The following is a 24162-nucleotide window of genomic DNA, read 5'->3' as shown; positions in this document are numbered from 1 at the left end:
ACATCGAGGAATTGTTGTAAAGCTTGAAGATGTTGTTAATTTTGAAACAAATGAAAGGGCAATCTTTGCTAATGACAAATCACCCGAATATGATGAAAAGTTTTCTAGAAAGTCTGTTGTACAATGTCACAAGAAAATTCTTCTTGGTTCCAAAACATGTAGTTCTGACGTCTGTTGCAAATGGTTCTCAAAACATGGACATCTGAAAGATCATGAAAGAATGCATTCAGAAATAAAGCCAAACAAATGTGCCATATGTGACAAATGTTTTGTACAGAAGTCTAATTTGACAAAGCACAAAAGAATTCATTCTGGTGAAAAGCCATACAAATGTGAAATTTGCAACAAATGCTTTTCACAAACTTCCAATTTGAAGGATCATAAAAGATTTCATTCTGGTGAAAAACCATACAAATGTGATGTTTGTAACAAATGCTTTGCAAGAACTTCCAATTTGAAAATACATAAAAGAATTCATTCTGGTGAAAAGCCACACAAGTGTGATGTTTGTAACAAATGCTTTTCACAAACTTCCAGTTTGAAAATACATAAAAGACTTCATTCTGGTGAAAAGTCATACAAATGTAATGTATGTAACATATGGTTTGAACAGAGTAGTAGTTTAACAAATCATAAAAGAACTCATTCTTGTGAAAAGTCATACCAATGTGATGTTTGCAACAAATGCTTTGCACGAACTTCCAGTTTGAAAATACATAAAAGGCTTCATTCTGGTGAAAAGTCATACCAATGTGATGTATGCAACAGATGGTTTGCACAGAGTGGTAATTTAACGGATCATAAAAGAACTCATTCTGGTGAAAAGCCATACCAATGTGATGTTTGTAACAAATGCTTTTCACAAACTTCCGGTTTGAAAATACATAAAAGAATTCATTCTGGTGAAAAGCCATACCAATGTGATGTTTGTAACAAATGGTTTTCACAAACTTCCAGTTTGAAAATACATAAAAGAATTCATTCTGGTGAAAAGCCATACAAATGTGATGTTTGCAACAAATGCTTTGCACAGAGCAGTAATTTGAAGAAGCATGAAAAATTTCATTAGTGATTTGGTAAATTTTATTCTTACGTGCTGTTTACTATTCTTGTGATGTTGCGTATAAAATGTTTGAGAAAGGTTAACAAAATGTCATTACATTTACAAGAAATTTGATAGTTTTTATAGAATTATGTGCGTGATGCAAAACCTTGTTTAATGTTTATACAAATCCTTCATTTAAAAGTTTTTGAAAGTGTGAATTGTTGAACGTAAAATGCCATGTAAGAGATGTGCAGCCTGGGTTTTTTTTTTGGTCATTTATCGGTCATCGACCGATGTTTTAGCAAAATGTCCGAAAAAATATGTAGTCAATTCGGTCAAAATGTCTAAAAAAAATACATAATCAATTCGGTCAAAATATCCGAAAAAACAACGGAACTCAGCGAAACTTAATCTTGTAGCTAGTACTTAAAAGGAAATATTTTGATTAGAAAAAATGACCAAAATAAATAAAAGATGACCGAATTTTTTCAAGTCATTTCGGACAAATGACCGAAAAGTCTCAGCGAAAAAAAAACCCAGTGTGCAGCACATGTTTTTGTCAATTCACAAATTATATACTTGTTGCATTTGCAATGAATAGTAATGCTGCTAGACAGTAAAGCGCAAGTAAATGTGTAAAACCAATGCTTTTGATATTGGTTTAGTTTCCATCAAAAGCTGTACAAGTGTACACTACTGGTACAAGTTTTCATTTTTCTGGTTAGTTCCTTATTCCAAACTCACTTTGTCAAATTAATCTCCTTCATTCGTTTAATATGTTCAAACGATTAAATAACATGACACCTTCTGAATTAAGCTGAATCAGACACGATCTGTCAATCAGACACGACTGACTTCTTCAGGGTGCTAGACCAGGTAGTGACTACCTGTCTATTATGGTCAGTCGTGTCTGATTGACCAAAAGTCGGAATAAAAGCGGAGTGTCATTTTGTACATCTTGTGATAGTTCAAGTTAATTCGCACCAGTAGAATGCATCATGTTATTTAAGTAAATGCCTGGTGAACAGCCTCATTCAATTTTCATTCATTGTCTAAACCAGGGGTCACCAAACTACGGCCCGGGCCCGCAAACTGATTTTATCCGGCCCGCCACGTGCTGCGGAAATAACAGCTGCACTACAACTGTTAAGGAAAAAAGTTACCAAACTTGACCACTTGAAGGCTATTCTTATAGTTGGGTGCTGCACCTCTAAGCCAAATGTTGAAGATATTATGAAAGAAAAACGATAGTTTTAAAAATCTCACTAATTCTGGCAAATAGCAATTATTGGTGATTCCCCCAACCGCGCATTTTTTTTTTGAAGCACGAAATGTTTTTCATCACCCACTCTTTAATTCTGAAGATATATTATTTTGGTGGTAATCCACTTCTAGCTAGTTGCGTCTACCTTACAAAACAATTTATTTCAGGCGAAAACTCTATCAACTTCGGATAGACGGAACAAAAGCGTCACATGGGGGAAGCATTTTCGAGGAAGGGGAAAAATCCCTAATGCGCAAATGCGCAGTTGGGGAAATTCGTGGATACAACAAATCTTTCAATTGCACGTTTATTTCGTAATAAATTTGCTTCCATTTGACATGGTTAGCTCCTGCATACCTACTGATTATTTTCACATAGTTTCATTTGAAAAAAAAAACAAACCTTGGCGTAATGGATCCCGAAAACGATGTTGGTCGGTAGGAAAATATGCATAAATTTTCTCGGATCCGCAATTTTCCTAATTTTTATTTATTTAGTGAAAAAATATCAATCCAAAGATTTTAAAGACTTGAGAACACAATAGCAGAGTTAACATTACTCATCAATTGATTGATTGAATGTTTATCCTCGGACTGGGAAAGCTTCTTGCAGAGCTTAATCCTGGGCAGACCTTAATCCTTGCTTAATCCTTGCAGACCTTAATCCTTGCAGACCTTAATCCTTGCAGAGCTTAATTGCTGGGAATTATTCCATCCAGTAGTTGCCGCTGAATGGAGAGAAGTCGTGAACGTGCGACGTGCGTTGCTCAAGCGCACATCCCGAGAGTCGAACCAGCACCGCTTGATCTTGAAGCTTCTTCGTTCCAGAAGTCACGCGCTAACCAACAGAGCTATCGGGCGGACGCCACTACACAACGCAACAGTGGAAAAAAGAAATTTATTAAAGAAATTAAAATGAACAACACAGCATAAGAAAAACAATCAATCAAAATCAATCAATCAAAAACAATCAATCAAAATCAAGCAATCAATCAAAAACGGTGTCCGACGTTTTCTTCGTAAACAATTCTTCGTAAAGTTAATTCTTTGTAAAACAATTCTTCCCAAAGCATTTATTCGTGCATGCATGCAACTTCCTCACTTTTTCTATGACCTGATCAAAACGGATATATTTATATAGTCAGGAAGAACAGCTCATACGACGAAGAAGAAAACGGATATGACAAAAGCAGGGTTGCCAGGTCCACTTATGGAAAAAATGCCAAACAACTAAACAAAAAATGCCAAATGACCTAAAAAAAATGCCAAATAGGCAAATCGGAGCAAAATCAAAGGTTTCTTCATTAATAAATAATGGAATTGGTAAAAAATGGGTAAAACTGCAAAAAAGCTCAGCCTACACTTGCTGCTATTGCACAACCTAGCTATCTTCATTCTTGAGAGTACCGTATTCTTCAGAAAAACAATTTTGAAAAAATGCCTAACAGGATTTTTTTCATGCCAAACAACATAAAAAAATTTCAAATTTATGAAATTTGGCATTACAAATGCCAACCTGGCATCCCTGGAAAAAAGCATGGTCGCTATTGCGCAGTGGTAAAATTGCTCTAACCGCGCTTCTTGCTATCGCTATGTAGTGGTTGCTGTTTCGAACTTTATTTGCCGCAAGGTGGTAGAGTATTCTTTTCTGATTTCATTAATCTTTCAATGGTCATTGTAGGTTCACTAGAAGAGATTTAACAGCAAAGTTAGTGCAGACGGTCAGAAAGTTTTAATTTTTTTAGGGAAAGGGTTTTGGGACTAGGCCAAACATTTGCTGATTGCTAAAATCTGAAAAGCGGTTTTGGTCTAATTTTTAGTGCAGAAATAGGGATAGCAATCTTCTTGCCTGTGCCATTTCAGTTTTTGAGTTTGAACAAATATTAGCCTGTTTATTTTGAAATTCGTGATTGGGGTAATTTTACCAAAAATTCGCGGTTGGGGGAATCACTTCATATTGGTTGCCTATGCCTATCACAAATTACTTGAAGTTCTACAAATTATTATAGATTCTAAAAGTAAAATAAGAATTGTTTTTATAATAATACTTTTTCTATAATACCGGTAATAGGAAAACTGCCAGACACTGTTATAAATTCTGTACATGTGCTAATTGTGCTTCCCTTGGCATTAGCAACCGTCTTTGGTTTGACAGAGACTTTTTTGTTAAAATTGTTCGTTCTTATAGTTCGTTGTTGCATGTTGAATTTGTACATTTTTTCACCAGGCAGCCTATATGTTGGTATTCTGTTTTTATCATTAGGCCACCATAAATGGGGACAACCTAGGCCAAATTTAGAAAGATGTAATGTTTTTTCAAGAGCATGATGCCCTGTAGAGTGTAGTGTATCACAGCAGGGGATAAATTTTCCAGCAGCCTTTAGATTTTCATCACAACTTTGCCATTCCACCGCTGACTTTGTTGTTTATTCACGTCAATGGAGATTCTAAATAGTTGTATATCTTTTCGCAATTTGCATCCGGCCCGCAGCTGTTAATCTCGCAGCAATCCGGCCCTCAGAGAAAAAAGTTTGGTGACCCCTGGTCTAAACGATGTCCACGCAAGTATTCCTCAACATCTGTTCTTGCCCTCAATACACCATTTCTAACTTTATCAAGAAGTGTCTTGCCACCCTGCAGTACACATATTATTATGGTACATCAAACTAGTCAGTAACAATATTTGCAGATTTTCTTGTGAGAGTCATTAGTGTGAAATTTGGTATATTCAACAATAATTTTGACAATTCACACAGACTTAGATTACATTGCAATTTGTCGTTCATGTCTGTATAATGGCAACATTGATTCCATGTACCGGCAGAGCTTGTAGTTGCTGGCAAAGTAATGCAGACTTGAAGTTTCCTTCTCTGTTTATGCTTTCTTCTGCATTGCCGAACCACATTTATGCCTGAAAAATTCAGAAAAAAATATGGAATTTTTCCATTGCAATATGACTCAAATTAAACTTCCTCAAATTGGATTATTTTCAATGTATTTTCATTCTTTTTGCAGTTTTTTTTTTAGTTTTTGCTTAAACTATTTAACTGTTTTCAGATGAGTATAATACTTGTGGTATATTTTTAAGCTATATAATATAGTACCCTTTTAAAAAATATTAATCAACACTGGGGAATCGTTGTAAGCTTGAAGATATTGTTCATTTTGAAACAAATGAAGGAATAATCCTTGCTGATGGGGTCATTCCATGCATGGTCATAGATTTTATTGAAATTTGGCATACTTGTAGATGTCAAAGAAATACTAAGAATGCAAAAAAATGTTTGGAAAATTTTAAATATTAGTAGAGTTATGGTCATTAGAAAAATCACCATTTTTGCCTGTTCCGCTTCAGTGATTTTGTCCAAATTCTTATTATATTTCTAATTTTTTAACCTGTGATCAAACAAAATGGCTGAAAATTGCTAGACAGACCTTTTAAGACCCAAGGAATTTAAAAATGTAAATTAAAAAGTTGACAGAGAACTTCTTGATATGATTATAAAGGTTTCAATTTGCTACATGCTTTTTTCGGAGGCCAAACTTTGGGGGCCTATAAAAAATGGGTATAATATAAAATTTAAGAACTGAAATTCACATATTTTATACTTGTATCAATACTCTTTCATGTCAAATAAAAAATATGAATTAATTTTGATAACTATGTACTATGATAAAAGCTAAATTTTCTGACTTGCAAATTTTGTACTATTTTACACTCATTCTTTAAGATTTTTGTCTATGACATCACAATTTACATTATTGCTTGTTGATGACATCACAATTTACATATTGTTTGTCATGACAATTGTCATGAATGAATTGAATACTGGTAATTAGTGTTGGGCGATATATCGAATTTTCGATACGATACGATATTATTTCAATATCGATATTTATTTCAATATCGTTCGATATTTTAACTATTACAGCCCTAACTCGTAACTGCAAACCCCTACAAAAACGTTGCCGAGGCCAAACGGCAAAAGTTGAAATTGCATCGGCAATTGCTGTGAACGTTTATTACAAAAAAATAGTTTCAAGACATGTAAAACGAGAAGCGAAAATATACTAGAGTAGTCTATCCCGACCGCACGGTTTGATTTGTTGTGACGTAATAATACCAAAAGTAGCGATAAAGCGAACAACGCGATACGCACGGTCGCACGCTGTTACGGTAATTCACGTTGAATAACTCACCGGGAGGAAAAGTAAGTTAATTTTGGGTTGATTCAACGTTAGAGTCAGCACAAATCGATTTCATTTTCCCGGCGGGTTATATTGCATAACAACGATGCCCAATAAGAAATTTACGTTTGTTTTACATTAATTCGACATCTAGCGACGTTGAATCATCATAAAATTACGTTAATTGCTCAACCAAGTACCGGTAACAAATTAATAGCTCCCTGCGAGAAGATTGCCTCAATTTACGTGTGCACTAACATAATTTCGGCACTATTGGGATACTGCAAGCAACACAAAGTCTGTTTGATGAAGAACTAGATGTCAGAATCGGTATCATCAGATGCTGTATCAGAGGATGAGGTTGTCGTGTCATCACTGGAATCGGACACTTCAAAAGGCTCATCGCTTGGCTGTAAATCTACACTGTCTTCGCCGTTGTAGCGTGTAATGAAGCGTCCACGTTTTGCCGCTTTCGTGCTTTGATACCCATCCACACGCCTCTTTCGCAGAGCTCCATCAGGGAGTTGACTTAGGAGCAAATGTATGGCTGTGGCATAACGACTGGGAGGAATGTCTAACCCTAACCTTGCAAGCGCTCGTGTGGCCTCAGCATTTTTATTGCCGACACCAATGCGCTATTCATGCTTCTGCGTCGGCAATCACCTCAGCAATTGCCGACACCAATGCGCTATTCATGCATCTGCGTCGGCAATCACCTCAGCAATTGCCGACACTAATTTCGAAGATTGAGAAACTCTTTTCTTAGTTAGAACAAAAATATCGAAATATCGAGTATTTTTTCAAATATCGTCACGTTTTGTTTTTTTCAATATCGCCCAACACTACTGGTAATGCACTTAGGTTTAGTGTTCAATTTTAGGTTGTCCTATTAGTACTGCATTAATTTTACCTTTACAATAACACAATTATTCATCACAGCAATGCGACATTGGAAAAAAATGGAGAATTTGTGCCATAAAATTCACTTTGCTAAAAGCATTCGGTTTGTGGACATTGGTGGACTTGTAGAAACAGATGAACATGTTTATTATGAACATTGACATTTCTCTGCTTCAAGCAGATAGATGGGCTTTGAACACTTGAACAGTGGGAAAAGTATATTTCCGTCATAATCACCACTGTTGCATTGTGCGGAAACATTTGCTATTGTATGGAAAATATCCAGCTGCGATCACCAGCTATAACTCTTGTTTGTAATTCCCGAGGTTTATTTTAACAAAGTATTAATCCGAAGTGCTGATTTACATCAGCTGGCTATATTGTTGTTTTTATATCGATTCAATGTTGTCGGACATTGAATGGTTGTTAAAAAGGAGAACTACCCAGACAACAAAATTCGTTATTTTTACTCTGATTTAAGAATTGCAAACGTAGAATCAATGTAAAAATGACGGATTTTGTTGTCCGGGTAGTTTAGTTGACATACGAGGTAGGGTGCATCAAGCCCCCCTCATGAAAAAATTTTCTCATGGCAGTATATTAAAGTTGTGCTACCTCTGGAAAAAATCAATTGTGTAAAATGTTACCAAATTTGGATGAACTCTACCGGGTCCACATCGAGCCTGAAAAAACGAGAAATAGTGTCATTTCACATGAAAACAGGCAATATAAAGATATCTCGAATATGATACCTCTCAGATTTGGTGAAAAGTTGTCATAATATGCCTTAGACTACCAAATGAAAGAATCCCAAGTTTTAGATCAATATCTCGAAGGGTTTGTCCATGGCGGTCATTTAAATTTCGAGAACCACCCTCATTTTTGACTTGTGGGGGTAGCGTATAGCAAATTTTGCTATTTTCAGTGCATCACAACTTCTATTGCAAAACGTAATTTGGAAAACTAATAATGCTATGCTAGGTCATTATAAACTATAGGCTACTATACAATTCAACAATAAAAAACAACATTTCTGGATGCATGGGTAGGCCTATTAGGTGGGTCGCTAAAATTCTAATATTTTGCCCCGTAAAGGTGCTTTTTTCAATTTTTGAATGCTTCTGGCATCCAAACCAATCAGAATATTTTTATAAAACATGATTATTTGTAATACTTGGAAACTTTGTTTTTGTCAAATCAAGTTTGAGGGTTGTGGTGCCATTAACAGAGATCTTTTGAGGATCTGAAAACCCCATCAGGCAGAAATGGCCCTTTTTAGAGCTCTAAATAACCATGTGGGCATTTTATAGTCATATGGTCGTCCAACTGCTTGTTGTAGAGTAACACAAGACTAAAGTATTTTATTCACTGCTGGACGATCATGGACATTTTCATCCTTGCCACCCAACATTACAAGGAGCACATCTACATGATGAGCAAGATATGCATTTCTTTGAAGATCCTTAACCTAATAGCAACCTCCCGAACATTATTTCTTGAAAACCACTTCACTCGTTCAACAATATTAAAAAGTTTGTTGAATCATCAATAGACCTAATCTTGTTTGATTTGAAACCAGCTGGAAAACAAACTTTATTCCATATTGTGCTAGTGAGTAGTGTAGGCAACTCAAAGCAAATGATGGGCTTTCTTGTGACGTATAAAAACAGATTAGCCTATTTGGCACCCAAGCGTCAACCACTGTAAATGGTTTAATCCGCCCCGATAGCTCAGTTGGTTAGCGCGTGAATTCGTGAACGAAGAAGCTTCAAGATCAAGCGGTGCTGGTTCGACTTTCGAGGTGTGCGCTTGAGCAACATTCTAATAACTGCTCCCCATTCAGCGGCACCGGCACCGGAATTATTTCTCGGCAACAACACTTCAATAATCGGAAACTTCACTTTGTCAATCTCGGTAACCGGCTCTGCGTCAAAAGCCTCTACAAGTATGTGAAACTACCAGGAATAACCTATCAGGGCTTTGTTAGTTCGAGGATAAAGATTCAAAACCAACCACCAACCTAGCCTTGGGCTACTTTGTTTTTATACGTCACAAGAAAGCCTATCATTTGCTTTGAATTGCTTACGTTAGCAGAATATGCAATAAAGTTTGTTTTCCAGCTGGTTTCAAATCAAACAAGATTAGGTTTATTGATGGATCAACAAACTTTTTAATATTGTTGAACGAACGATGTGGTTTTCAAGAAATAATGTTCAGGAGGTTTCTAATAGGCTAAGCATCTTCAAAGAAATGCATATCTTGCTCATCATGTAGATGTGTTTCTTGTAATGTTGGGTGACAAGGATGAAAATGTCCATGATCGTCCAGCAGTGAATAAAATACTTTAGTTTTGTGTTACTCTATAACAAGCAGTTGGACGACCATATGACTATAAAATGCCCACATGGTTATTTAGAGCTCTAAAAAGAGCCATTTCTGCCTGATAGGGTTTTCAGATCCTCAAAAGATCTCTGTTAATGGCACCACAACCCTCAAACTTGATTTGACAGAAACAAAGTTTCCAAGTATTACAAATAATCATGTTTTATAAAAATATTCTGATTGGTTTGGATGCCAGAAGCATTCAAAAATTGAAAAAAACACCTTTACGAGGCAAAATATTAGGATTTTAGCGACCCACCTAATAGGCCTACCCATGCATCCAGAAATGTTGTTTTTTATTGTTGAATTGTATAGTAGCCTATAGTTTATAATGACCTAGCATAGCATTATTAGTTTTCCAAATTACGTTTTGCAATAGAAGTTGTGATGCACTGAAAATAGCAAAATTTGCTATACGCTACCCCCACAAGTCAAAAATGAGGGTGATTCTCGAAATTTAAATGACCGCCATGGACAAACCCTTCGAGATATTGATCTAAAACTTGGGATTCTTTCATTTGGTAGTCTAAGGCAGTGCTCTTCAACCTTTTTTGGTTTGGTGAACCCTTAAAGTTGTTGTGACAAACTCATGCACCCTGTTTACTTAAAAGGTAAACTGAGGTAAAAGCGATATAAAAAAATCATTATTTAATGACTGATTCCTTTGGTAAGAAATTCTAGCTAGTTGGTGATCAGTGGCGTAGCCAAGGGGGGTGGGTTGGGCCTGGGGGTTGCACCGCCACCCTTTGGCACGCGTATGACGTCGCGATATTGAGAATGACGCTTTCAGTCTATGCCTCTAAAACAAAGTTTGCCTTATTTTAAATGAAACATGCAGAGCGAGTTTTGCCATTACCAAACATTCAAATATCTCAGCCAGGAATTAGCAACAAGAAAACATAGAGACTTGTAGCTTTATTTCCGAAAAATGCCGAAGAAAACATGATCTTATCCTTTTGCTATGCCACCGGACAGCACCATTTTACAGGAATATTCATATACTTTTGTTTAAAATACTCTCAGAATGCACCAAATTCAAAGTAATTTTTCAAAATTTTCTGGGGGAGGCCCCCCACTGCTGGGTGTCGCCATAAGCGAAACACGCCGTCAATCCCCCTCCCTCTTTCAAAATTCCTGGCTACGCCACTGCTGGTGATCTTGTTATGTTAGTTTTTCACTGTTATCATGCACCGCATACATTATATTTGGGCACTTTCTATAAAAGCGTGCACATTTGGGCAAATTTATGTTCTGCCCCCCCAAAATGGTTTGGTCTCGTACGGCTATGCCTGAAAGTCAAAAATATTAATGGTTCATTTTTGCTCACAGAAAGTTTTTGTAAAAAGTATCTGTTTAGTGTGACAAGTTTGTGATGCACCCGTGTATACCTTTTAGTACTGGTGCACCCCATGCATAATTGCATATTTTGGTGCACCCTAGGGTGCACCGTGCACACCGGTTGAAGAGCGCTGGTCTAAGGCATATTATGACAACTTTTCACCAAATCTGAGAGGTATCATATTCGAGATATCTTTATATTGCCTGTTTTCATGTGAAATGACACTATTTCTCGTTTTTTCAGGCTCGATGTGGACCCGGTAGAGTTCATCCAAATTTGGTAACATTTTACACAATTGATTTTTTCCAGAGGTAGCACAACTTTAATATACTGCCATGAGAAAATTTTTTCATGAGGGGGGCTTGATGCACCCTAAATTACGAGGGGAACCCACGTGTCTTCAGAGTTGAGAAAAGTTTCCGCTGTGGGTTAGTGACTTCACACCCTCAATGGTGACATCATAATGGTATAAATGGTCAGGTTTTATGAAAGGCGGTAATGCAGTTGAAACATTTTACTGAGCTGCGAGCAGTTCAAACAATTTAGAGTCGTTAGGTGGTCCCGCAATACCGCATTACAATCCCGATAAAGCAGTGATTGCGTGTACAACGACTCTATTGCAGAACGTCGCCCAGACTTCAACAACGCTAAGTGATCAATGTGGCATTGTTGCAAGTTTAATTCTATTTACTTGTGTTATCGTTATTTGTATTTTGACCTCCAAGCACGCAGATTTGGCCGCCGAGAAGGAGCTCTCGGTAGGCCACGATGGCTCCCGGAAAAAAACACGAGTTTTAAGGCCTGTAAACCGTAAGAAAAAGGCAATCGCAACATCACGTGTTAAATCGTAAGAAAAAAGCAATCGCAACATCACGTGACGGTGTTAAATCGTAAGAAAAACGAAGCTGAGGTCAAGGCTCCGTGCTGACCACGTAACAGATCTTCTGGCCATCCAGCTACAGTCAGCACAAATAAAAGATTTCGACCCCAAACCTGCCATGGTAAACGATTCATCTGTGAGGTCAAGAAGGCCCGACACTGGCTATGTGTTTACAAGGCCAGACAAACAGTCACACATCGGATTCCGATTATGACCCATCATCGGATTCAGAAATTGAAGAAGAGCCCCAAGTAGATTGAAGACTCAACGTAGATTGAATGTCTTGCCTGTGACATAAACTGTTGTTACTGTTATTGCCATTGTATCTTTTCATGTTATTGCCACCATTCATTATTGTCGTTTTAAGGTGGTTTTCCCTGGGTTGGCCTCGTGCTTCCCACGACAATCTTGTTTTTATCAGTAAACGAGACGGACCAGTGCGATCTCATGCGGACCAGTGCAAATCGTGAGCCACTGGTCCGGCTGGCCAGTGCAAAAAAAAGTTAAGGTCGAACCCTGATATTAGGGTGCATCAAACGCCCCATGATTTCAAAAAGATGTTTGGATTTTAATGCCTATCCTCTCAAATGTTACACTTGTTGGTAGAAGCGTGTATGCCAAAAATGGGTGAAATTGGAGGTGGTCCTGGGTGGCCACCGGCCACTTTTATATATTTAGGGCCGTTTCTGGGAGCCGCACTATGCAAAAATTTTGGTTTTGTTATTTTACACCCCAAACCTAGTCATGCTTGGTATCAAACTGAAGGTCTTGATGAGTGGAGTACAAATATAACAAAGTTATGTAACAATTTTATTCAGAAACGATGGTTCTATGGATTTTTTCATTCAAAAAAATAGCTAAAACATACATTTTCAGGAATTGTCTGATCTGAGGCATAAAAATTTGTCATACAAAGTAAATGTGCATTTTTGTAACAATTATGTAATCCGGCTATGTCATACAATGTATGGTAAATGACGTTTTTTCACATTTCCATCAAAAATTTATCACAACACCAATTGTCACTACTCCAACTTTGCTCGTTTCCGCAAATTTGGCCTCCCTTTGCGGTCGCATTCAACTACTTGAAGAAGATTTTGGAAGTGGTCTTCTCTTCTTGCAGCTGAGACAAAATCAGTTGTGAGCTTTACTGCTCTCTCTGCATGGTCATTCACAACATTTAGCCCATCCACAATGGACTTGGCTGCCTGGAATTGTTCACTGTTCTGCCAAGTGTCAACATCCTCTGCCAGGAAGGCCATATCCAGGTGAAGAAGTTTGACTGCAAACCAAGAGTCCTCATTCACAAGATCAGCCAGGGTTGTCACTTCTGTAACTTTTGGAAACAACGGTTTGCCATATTTAGAACCATGTCGATATTTTGGCATGCTTGGCAATTCATCTGGCTGTATGCCCAGCAACACATCTGCAAGGGCACGGCGCTCCTTTTGAGGTACTACATTGCTGAATAGCGCCAAAACAACCAGGTCCGGAGTTAGATACCACAAATGTCTATCAAAGGCAGTCACAGCGTTGACAGAAATAGTTGAGTTGACAACTTTATAGTTGAGCAGAGTCTTGTATAAGCACAGATCAAGCCATGGGGCATTTGAAGCAGATTGACATAAGAGCCACCAATCACAATAAATATAGACAATGAAAACAACAAACTCTTTCAGTTTTTCCTGTTGACGTGGTGTTGTTACAGTTCCTCGAGGTAGTACAGAAATTTGCTCTTCAAGTAGGCATATTTTGATGGAATAAAGAATCTTTGACATCCACCTTGCTTTATGCATGGCCCCTGGTCTGTGGAGTGTTCCTTGTTTTGTGGCATCATCACCGAGGACTACCTGGCAAAGTTGCGCCATTTCCTTGTAGTCTTCCCTACAGTATGAAGCGCTTCTACGAATTGTGCTTAAAACCTTGTTTTTACACGATAAAAGCAGTTGTTGCGCATCGTCGTTGTACATTGAAATGTCAATTTTGGTTAAATTTTCGTCATTTCCATGAGATATGTGTTCCCAATTCTTTTGGAATCTTTGGAACAAAAATACTTCTGGAGACTTTGAGGTCTCAATTTTGAGAGCGTTAAACACGTGATGCAGGATTACCTCTCCAACATGATGGCGACATGCACTCCACAGAAGAGCACGATCCAGTTTTGATTGAATGGTAATACAGGCAGCTGAAACGTGACCAGTGTTCACTGCTGTTGTGTCAAAACATAAGTTGACAATGGACTGTTTGCACTTCCATGAATGCAGAAACTTGTAAGTGTGCGAAGCAATGATATCACCTGATGATTTATCACTTCCAAGAGTATATATATCTTGCCACTCCCAATAGCTTTACATCAGTGGCATTTCCAACCAACACAGGCAATCGTTCTTCCTTAACATTTTTGTTTGTGAGCGTTGGTACCTGCTTGCCATCCCAATGAAGTGTTGCAGCTGTTGGGGCAATCCAATTTTCTCGAACATCTTTTGCGATAGCACTTGTTGTTGATCGTCGAGCCTTATCAGCTGTGGAGTATGACTTGGCCACACGACGTGGATCACCTCCTGCCTCTTGCATTACAGCTTTGGTAAGAGCAGCCTGTTGCATAGGAGTAATGTTTAATCGAGTAGCAACAGACACAACTGAAGGCCGTTTCAGAATGTCATGAGGAATAAAGGCAGATGTTCCTGCAAATGTTGATCTGTGGTGATTACGCTTCCTTTGAACCTCTGGGATCACCTCTTCTTCAGTTTCTTCGGAGCTATCTGCAGAGGCACTATCATCAGAGGATACAGAACTTTTCACCGCTTCTATGCTGGATGATTCATGATGTTGCCGTCTTGAAGCTTCTGCTAAGAGGCGTTCTTCTTTTCTTCGATCTTTAGCAGCTTTTTTGTTGTCAACACCACCAAATGAGGCTGCTCTGTCAGATTTCATAGATTCTAAAAATTCTCTATCTTCCTCATTCTTAATGCTTGTCATTGCATCTTTTGTCCATACACCAAAGGTCTTATCAAGATGTTCATTCATGGAATGCAACTTAGCCAAAGTGTTTGGAGATTCTCGGCGAGAAACTGGTATTTGACGCAATTTGTTATTGTCATTAAGAAGGTCAAGTATTAGTTTGCAGCATTGCTGGTCAGAAAGCATAGGAATATTTGCTTTACCATAGAATTTTTTCAGCTGGCTAAGGACTATGCTGGCAGCTTTCCATTTGAGCGGCGGTGTTTGTTTGCCTTCACCTATTTCTTTCTGGATATGCCACATCACACATCGGAGAACCTGCCGGCAAGTTGGGACGCGGACTCCTGTCATTGTGCCATCTTCTTCTGTAACAGCATTGCCAAGACCAAACATGGCCCTTGAGAGTCTTGTCTTCTTAGCTTCCATTGTTACAGCTTGTAAGCACGTTCACGTTTTAGCTAAATACTCTTTGATAATAATAATAATCTGTAAAAATAAAGGCTAAACTGTTTTTAACCTCGTTTTTTATTTATACTGACAATATACAGCTGGTGCAAAATGACTTAGGACCTAGCAGTACAGCTGTACTGTACTTTATTCTGTTTTCCAACTCACATCATTACTGAACACTACTGTAGTGTTCAGCTGTATATAAAAAGGTCTATTAAATAAGTTTTCGCCTGAAAGTGTCTACCTGAAAGTATCTACCGTCCTTCTATCAACTAATCTAACTAATCAATGCCACATGTGGACTTGTTCAGGTATTTGAAACGACCCTTTTAGGCTTCTGGAAGTTTCTTACAGACAATCATTTGACATTATTTCATACATTTAAGAACTAGGTTAAAGTGTCACAGGTTATATAGGTCGCTACTAGGCAAATAACACAGTGGTTCACAAATAAGAACTATGCCAGGTAGTGACTATGTCTCTAGATTAATTAGGTTCACTGTTACAAAGGAATTTCAGAGTGGCTGTTGGGGTGAAAACTACGTTGGGTGGACTAATTTAGTTTTCAATGCTTAATGAAATAGAATCTTAGACAGTTTCTTTGTATTCCTCTCATCAAGACCTTCAATTTGATACCAAACATGACTAGGTTTGGATGTAAGACAACAAAATCAAAATTTTTACATAGCGCGGATGCAATAAAGGGCCCTAAATATATAAAAATGGCCGGTGGCCCCCCAGGACCACCTCTGATTTCACTCATTTTTGGCATACGCACTTCTACCAATCATTGTAACATTTGAGAGAATAGGCATTAAAATCCAAGAACCTAAAGGCGTTTGATGCACCCTACCTGATATATACATCAATACAGTGCTTATTGAATCAAAACATGGATGACAGTTGTGAAAACTACATTTTTTCTTTGAGCTGTATTCACGTAATTGTTTGTTGTGTCGTAGTTTCAACTTTCAACTCCGGTAAAGTTTGCTAAAATCGATTTCATGTGTGAAGTCCCAAAAATCTAGCGGACGTTTGGATAACTCATGAAATGAGAGTAATAAACATTCAACCTCGCAATCGCTTTTTCGCTACCACGCGTTTTGACTTTGAAGTTGCTCCTCACGCGTGTAAATCGAGGCAATCTTCTCGCAGGGATCTATTAATTTGTTACCGGTACCTGGTTGAGAAATTAACATTATTTTATGATAATTCAATGTTGCCACATGTCGAATTAATGTAAAACAAACGTAAATTTCTTATTGGGCATTGTTGGTACGCAATATAACCCAAAAATTAAATCGATTTGTGCTGACTCGAACGTTGAATCAACCCAAAATTAACTTACTTTTCCTCCCTGTGAGTTATTCAACGTGAATTACCGTAACAGCGTGCGTATCGCGTTGTTCGCTTTATCGTTACTTTTGGTATTATTACATCACAACAAATCAAACAGTGCGGTTGGGATAGACTACTCAAGTAGATTTTTCGCTTCTTGTTATACGTGTTTCGGTACATTCATTTCGTAATAAACGTTCACAGCAATTGCCGAGGCAATTTCAACTTTTTTCGTTTGGCCTTGGCAACCTTTTGTAGGGGCTTGCAGTTACGAGTTAGGGCTGTAATAGTAAAAATATCGAACGATATTGAAATAAATATTGACATTGAAAAGATATCGTATCGTATCGAAAATTCTATATTTCGCCCAACACTAATCACAAATATACTTGTTGTATCTGCAATGAATATTAATGCTGCTAGAAAGTAAAGTGCAAGTAAGAGTATAAAACCAATGCTTTTGATGTCGGTTTAGTTTCATTCAAAAACAAACAGTATTTTCATTTTTCTTGTCAGTTCCTTATTCGAAACTTGCTTTGTCAAATTAATCTCCGTTACGATAACTCAGTTGATTAGCGCGTGACTTCGTGAACAAAGAAACTTCAAGATCAAGCGGCGCTGGTTCTACTCTCGGGGTGTGCGCTTGAGCAACGCATTCTAAGGACTGCTCTCCATTCAGCAGCACCTAATGGATGGAATAATTTCCCGGCAACAACACTTTAACTATCGAAAAACTTCACTCTGCCAATCTCGGTAACCGGCCTTGTGTCAAGAGCTTCGACAAGTATGCGAAACTACCAGGAATAACCAATCAAGGCTTTGTCAGTCTGAGGATAAAGATTCAAAACCAACCAATCAATCATCTCCTTCATTCGTTCAACATGTCCACGCAAGTATTCCTCAATATCCTCAACATCTATCTGTGTTTTCAATACATCATTTCTAATTTTGTCTTGTCTTTGTTGTGTCTTGCCACTCTGCAGTACACATTAGGGTGGTCCTTAGCTGTACACTAAAAAAAATTTTTGGAAAATTGTTAGGGTAACCCTGCCAAAACGTTCCTTTTGGTTAAAAAACACCATGTGTAAAATTTCATTGATATTCATTAATGTTTAGAGGTGGCTCAATGGATCCGAAATTCCACCCAGATGACACATAGAACACATAAGCTCTTCCATAGTTGCTCTCTGCCCAAAGCTCGCATGCCTGAGTTCCCCTCGTGTATTTCGTAACAGTGGGTATTAGCTGCTCAATGCTCATCTGCCGGGGTGTCATGATGACTAATATTACATGTTGCCCAATGCCCAGTAAGGTCTGCTTCAGGGTGTTAGGGAGCTTTTTGCGGTGGTCAGCAACGCTTGCTGTTGCCCATGCTTCAATGTGGATGTGGGAAAAGAATATGCAGACTTTCCGCAATCCTCGATGCTGGCACGCTGTCAATTTAAACTGTGAACGACACATCCAAACTTGAAAGTGTAGATCACTTTTGTCATCCATTGGTGCATGGCTCCGGGAGCTGCAAAGTGGATGCCTTGAGGAAGGACAGCTTAAAGAAAAATAGTGGCCAGCTCCAGTAGTTTTATGTCATCTCTTGGCTGAGTAACTTTTACAGCCGTCTCCAAGACCTTCACCATCTCATTGTTGTCATACAGCATTGGCTGTACAATGATCAGTTGACGAGTCTTCAAATGTAGTCTGGTTCTGGTCAATAAACTGCCATCTTGTTTTGAAGCGCTCGAACAAGAGAACATCAGGAGCTGATGAAGTCTCCGTGACTTCAGAAAAGGCTGAAGCAGCAATCAGCTCCAAGACATGGTGGCGACACGCAATATACAGAAATTCATGGCCAAGCATCTGCTCTAAAAGGATGCAGGCTCCTTTGTGCCGACCGGTATTACAGCTGGTTGTATCATAGCACATCCCCTGGATCTTTTCCTCTAAACTCCAGTCTTTCAGAATAGAAACGATGGCCTCAGCTTGTACTTCTCCTGTCCCAGATGGTAACTTTGGGACTGCAAGTAGCTGTGATTGGCCATTATGTGTCACTAGCACAGGCAATCTGTCCAGAGTTTCAGTTCCAATGAGATCTGGGATAAGCTTGCTATCCCAGTGCACAATGAGTGGGAACTGTGGGTCAAACTGATATTTAATTTTTACTGAGATGGTTTTATGATGCTGCTGTCGTTGCCACCTGATCGGTCCAGGGCTAGTGGTTGGATTTCTTGTGCAAGACTTGGACAGTTGTGCAAATTACCATCATAGCCGCTCTGTCTGACACCTTATTTCGGTCAAAAGTTGCCGCAAGGTTTTGTGTAACCAAGTTTATACCCAAGTTTTCAGGGGGTTTGTGTCATGCAGCTAGTACCGGGGCCTGCAACTGTATCTTCTTCCTCTTTTGTACTTCTGCCACTTGTGCTGCTTTGTAGTACTGCCAGAGAATGTTGAAAGTGCTGCAGATATCCAAAAGATACCCAAATGCAGATACCCAAAAGATATCCACTGCAGCTTTCTTCTCTGGTTATCAAGTGGCTGCTCTCTATTCCTTGTTCTGCATTCTTTCTTCTTCAAGGTTACACTTGCATCCATTGATATTATTACTCCATGGCATCCAGGTTCACGTTGGGCTATCAGAAACTTTCGGTCTTCCTCAATTAAAATCATCTCCAGCGCATTGGCATGGGAAATATCAAATAAATCTCCAAATGTACTTTTGAAAGCTGCTTCCTCATCTTGTTGAGTTGATGTCAGTCTTCCTACGTTCTTCTTGATAGCTTTCCACTTCTTAAAAAGTCCACTTATCATATATACTTTTTTAATACAATCCTGCTTGTAGCGAATGGGAATCCTTTCCCGATTTCAAAACCCTTCTACCTTTTCAACAGTCTTAGTAGCAGAAGCATGGACATTTTCATTCAGCTTGTTATGGTTATACAGAAAGAAGCATAATACCTGTTTGTTGAAGGGGAGTTTGGACACTTTAATATCTTCCTCATAATTCTCAATTAGATACACATGTTTACGTTTTTCATGAGCCATCAATAACAAATGTGGAAGAAAAAGGCAGTACCGTATGTAATCAGTACATATATGCTGAGACTCTTTATTTGAGAGAAATTTCAGATTCATTGAGCCACCTCTAAACATTAATAAATTTCAATAAAATTTTACACATGATGTTTTTTAACCAAAAGGAACATTTTGGCAGGGTCGGGTTGGTGAAAATGAAAAACAAATTTCTAAGGACCACCCTAGTACACATATGGTACATTGAACCAGTCAGTAACAATATTTTCAGATTTTCTTGTGAGAGTCATTAGTGTGAAATTTGGTATACTTAATAATAGTTTTGACAATTCAAACAGACTCACATTGCATTGCAATTTGTCGTTCATGTCTGTATAATGGCAACATTGATTCCATGTACCAACAGAACTTGTAGTTGATGGCAAGGTAATGCAGGCTTAGATATTCTTTCTCTGTTTCTGCTTTTTTCCTGCATTGCAGAACCACATTTATGTCGTTATTATGCAGATATAAAGTGTGGAGCTTTTTGATTGCAATATGACTCAATTCAAACTTCCTCAAATTGGACTATTTTCAATGTGTTTTTATTTTTTTGTTTTGTTTTAAAAATTATTTCACTGTTTTCAGTTTTATACTTGTAGTATGGTAATTTGTAAATTGGAACCTTTTAAAAGTTATGAGTCAACATCGAGGAATTGTTGTAAAGCTTGAAGATGTAATTGATTTTGAAACAAATGAAAGGGCAATCCTTGCTGATGACAAATCACCCGAATATGATGACAGATTTTCTAAAAAGTCTGTTGTGGAATGTCACAAGAAAATTGTTTCTTGTTCCAAAACATGTAAATGTGATGTCTGTTGCAAACGTTTCTCAAAACATGGACATCTGAAAGATCATGAAAGAATGCATTTAGAAACAAAGCCATACAAATGTACCATATGTGACAAATGTTTTATGCAAAGTTCTGATTTGACAAAGCACAAAAGAATTCATTCTGGTGAAAAGCCATACAAATGTACCATATGTGGCAAATGTTTTGTACAAAGTTCTAATTTGACAAAGCACAAAAGACTTCATTCTGGTGAAAAGCCATATAAATGTACCATATGTGGCAAATGTTTTGTGCAAAGTTCTAATTTGACAAAGCACAAAAGAACTCATTCTGGTGAAAAGCCACACAAATGTGCTGTTTGCAACAAATGCTTTTCACAAACTTCCAGTTTGAAGGATCATAAAAGAACTCATTCTGGTGAAAAGCCATACAAATGTGAAATTTGCAACAAATCCTTTTCACAAACTTCCAATTTGAAGGATCATAAAAGAACTCATTCTGGTGAAAAGCCATACAAATGTCGCATATGTGACAAATGTTTTGCACAAAGATCTAATTTGACAAGGCATGTAAGAATCCATTCTGGTAAAAAGCCATACCAATGTGAAATTTGCAAAAATGCTTTTCACACACTTCCAGTTTGAAAGTGCATCAAAGAATTCATTCTGGTGAAAGATCATACCAATGTGATGTTTGCAACAGATGGTTTACACATAGTGGTAATTTAACGGATCATAAAAGAACTCATTCTGGTGGAAAGCCATGAAAATGTGAAATTTGCAACAAATGCTTTTCACGACCTTCCATTTTGAAAAATCATCAAAAAATCATTCTGGTGAAAAGCCATACATTTGTGAAATTTGCAAAAAAAGTTTTTCACGAACTTTAATTTTGAAAAATCATCAAAAAGTTCATTCTGGTGAAAAGCCATACAAATGTGACGTTTGCAACAAATGCTTTGCACGAGCTTCTAGTTTGAAAATACATAAAAGACTTCATTCTGGAGAAAAGCCATACCAATGTGACTTTTGCAACAAATGCTTAGCACAGAGTTGTAGTTTGAGCAACATGAAACAATTCATTAGTAATTTGGTAAATTTTAATCTTTTGCTGTTTACTATTCCTGTGATGTTGCGTATGAAATATTTGATAAAGGTTAACGAAATGTTATTACAAGAAAGTTGATAGTTTTTTATAGAATTATGTGTGTTATGCAAAGCCTTGCTTGTCCAAATCCTTCATTTAAGAGCTTTTGAAAGTGTGAATTTATGTTAAAATGCCATGTATGAGATGTGCAGTACATGTTTTTGTTAAATCACAAATATGCTTGTTGCATTTGCAATGAATATTAACACTGCTAGATAAGAGTGTAAAACCAATGCTTTTGATATCGGTTTAGTTTCCATAAAAAGCTGTACAGTATTTTCATTTTTCTAGTCAGTTCCTTATTCCAAACTCACTTTGTCAAATTAATCTCTTTCATTTGTTCAACATGTCCAAACGATGTCCACGCAAGTATTCCTCAATATCGTCAACAACTCAACATCTGTCCATGTTTTCAATACATCATTTCTAATTTTGTCTTGTCTTTGTTGTATCTTGCCATTCTGCAGTATACATATTGTACATTGAACCAGTCAGTAACAATATTTGCAGATTTTCTTGTTAGAGTCATTAGTGTGAAATTTGGTATACTTAATAATAGTTTTGGCAATTCAATAACAGACTCACATTGCATTGCAATTTGTCGTTTATGTCTGTATAATGGTAACATTGATTCCATGTACCGACAGAGCTTGTAATTGATGGCAAAGTAATGCAGGCTTAGATCTTCCTTCTCTATGATTTTTTCCTACGTTGCAGAACCGAACCACATTTCTGTCATTATTATGCAGAAATAAAATATGGAACTTTTTGATTGCAATATGACTCAATTCAAACCTCCTCAAATTGGACTATTTTCAATGTGTTTTTATTTTTTTTGTTTAAACTATTCACTGTTTTCAGATTTATACTTGTGGTATGGTAATTTGTAAACTGTAACCTTTTAAAAGTTATGAGTCAACATCGAGGAATTGTTGTAAAGCTTGAAGATATTGTTAATTTTGAAACAAAAGAAGGAACAATCCTTGCTGATGACAAATCTTCCGAATATGATGACAGATTTTGTAGAAAGTCTGTTGTACAATGTCACAAGAAAATTGTTTCTTGTTCCAAAATATGTAAATGTGATGTCTGTTGCAAATGGTTCTCAAAACATGGACATCTGAAAGATCATGAAAGAATGCATTCAGAAACAAAGCCATACAAATGTACAATATGTGACAAATGTTTTATACAAAGTTCTAAATTGACAAAGCACAAAAGAATTCATTCTGGTGATAAGCCATACAAATGTACCATATGTGGCAAATGTTTTGTACAAAGTTCTGATTTGACAAAGCACAAAAGAATTCATTCTGGTGAAAAGCCATACAAATGTGAAATTTGCAACAAATGCTTTTCACAAACTTCCAATTTGAAGGATCATCAAAAAATTCATTGTGGTGAAAAACCATATAAATGTGATGTTTGCAGCAAATGCTTTTCACAAACTTTCATTTTGAAGAATCATCAAAAAACTCATTCTGGTGAAAAGCCATATAAATGTGATGTTTTCAACAAATGCTTTGCACAAAAGAGTGGTTTGATGCAACATAAAATAATTTATTCTGGTGAAAAGCCATACCAATGCGATGTTTGTAACAAATGCTTTGCACAATGCACATACTTCCAGTTTGAAAATACATAAAAGAATTCATTCTGGTGAAAAGCCATACCAATGTGATGTTTGCAACAAATGCTTTACACAGAGCAGTAATTTGAAGAGGCACGAAACAATTCATTAGTAATTTGGTAAATTTTATTCTTACGTGCTGTTTACTATTCCTGTGATATTGCGTATGAAATATTTGATAAAGGTTAACGAAATGTCATTGGAAGAAAGTTGATAGATTTTATAGAATTATGTGCATGATGCATAACCTTGTTTATACAAATCCTTCATTTAAAAGTTTACGAAAGTGTGAATTGTTAAAATGTCACGTAAGAGATGTGCAGCACATGTTTTTGTCAAATCACAAATATACTTGTTGCATTTGTAATAAATATTAACACTGCTAGACAGTAAAGCGCAAGTTAATGTGTAAAACCAATGCTTTTGATTAGAGATGTACCGATACCAATATTTTGGCCGATACCAATACCACTTTTTTAGGCCGATACCGACATTTTGGCCGATACTTTATAGCAGTGGTTCCCAACCGGGGTGCCGCGGCACCCTGGGGTGCCAATTGCAATGCTCAAGGGTGCCGCGAGATATTGAGATATTGCAATACTGCGGCCCATTCTTTATTTTAACTTTAACCCGTGAAGTGCGGAATTTATTTAGACCTATTTATAACCGAGTTTCATTGCGTATTAAGTTTCGCGTCTCGCAGTTATTCCCGGCTCCTTTCTGGAGAGTCGCTGGCGGTAAGCCTTTGTTTTCTCGCCCAGGAAAAACAGCGTGGAAGAGATT

At 37.4% G+C, this 24162-nt stretch overlaps 1 protein-coding gene across 1 annotated transcript; it reads left to right on the top strand.

Moving 5' to 3' along the window:
- On the top strand, positions 1-23700 carry LOC145769527 (uncharacterized). Its single transcript, XM_082581180.1, has 4 exons — positions 1-1022; positions 7364-7376; positions 20734-21188; positions 22898-23700. The coding sequence occupies exons 1-4, from the start codon at positions 221-223 to the stop codon at positions 23392-23394; spliced, it is 1767 nt and encodes a 588-aa protein (XP_082437306.1). The 5' UTR covers positions 1-220; the 3' UTR covers positions 23395-23700.
- The last annotated feature ends 462 nt before the right edge of the window (positions 23701-24162 follow it).

Source organism: Aplidium turbinatum, chromosome 1, assembly GCF_918807975.1.
Source record: "Aplidium turbinatum chromosome 1, kaAplTurb1.1, whole genome shotgun sequence".
NCBI classification, from domain to species: Eukaryota; Metazoa; Chordata; class Ascidiacea; order Aplousobranchia; family Polyclinidae; genus Aplidium; species Aplidium turbinatum.
Note: the sequence above shows the minus strand (reverse complement) of the source record. Positions and strands in the feature narration are given on the sequence as shown.

Coding starts and splice junctions, on each gene's coding strand:
- LOC145769527 (XM_082581180.1), top strand. CDS start 221: ATGCATTCAGAAATAAAGCCAAACAAATGTGCCATATGTGACAAATGT. Junction 21,189..22,897: donor GCATGTAAGAATCCATTCTG/GTAAAAAGCCAT, acceptor GAATGCATTCAG/AAACAAAGCCATACAAATGT.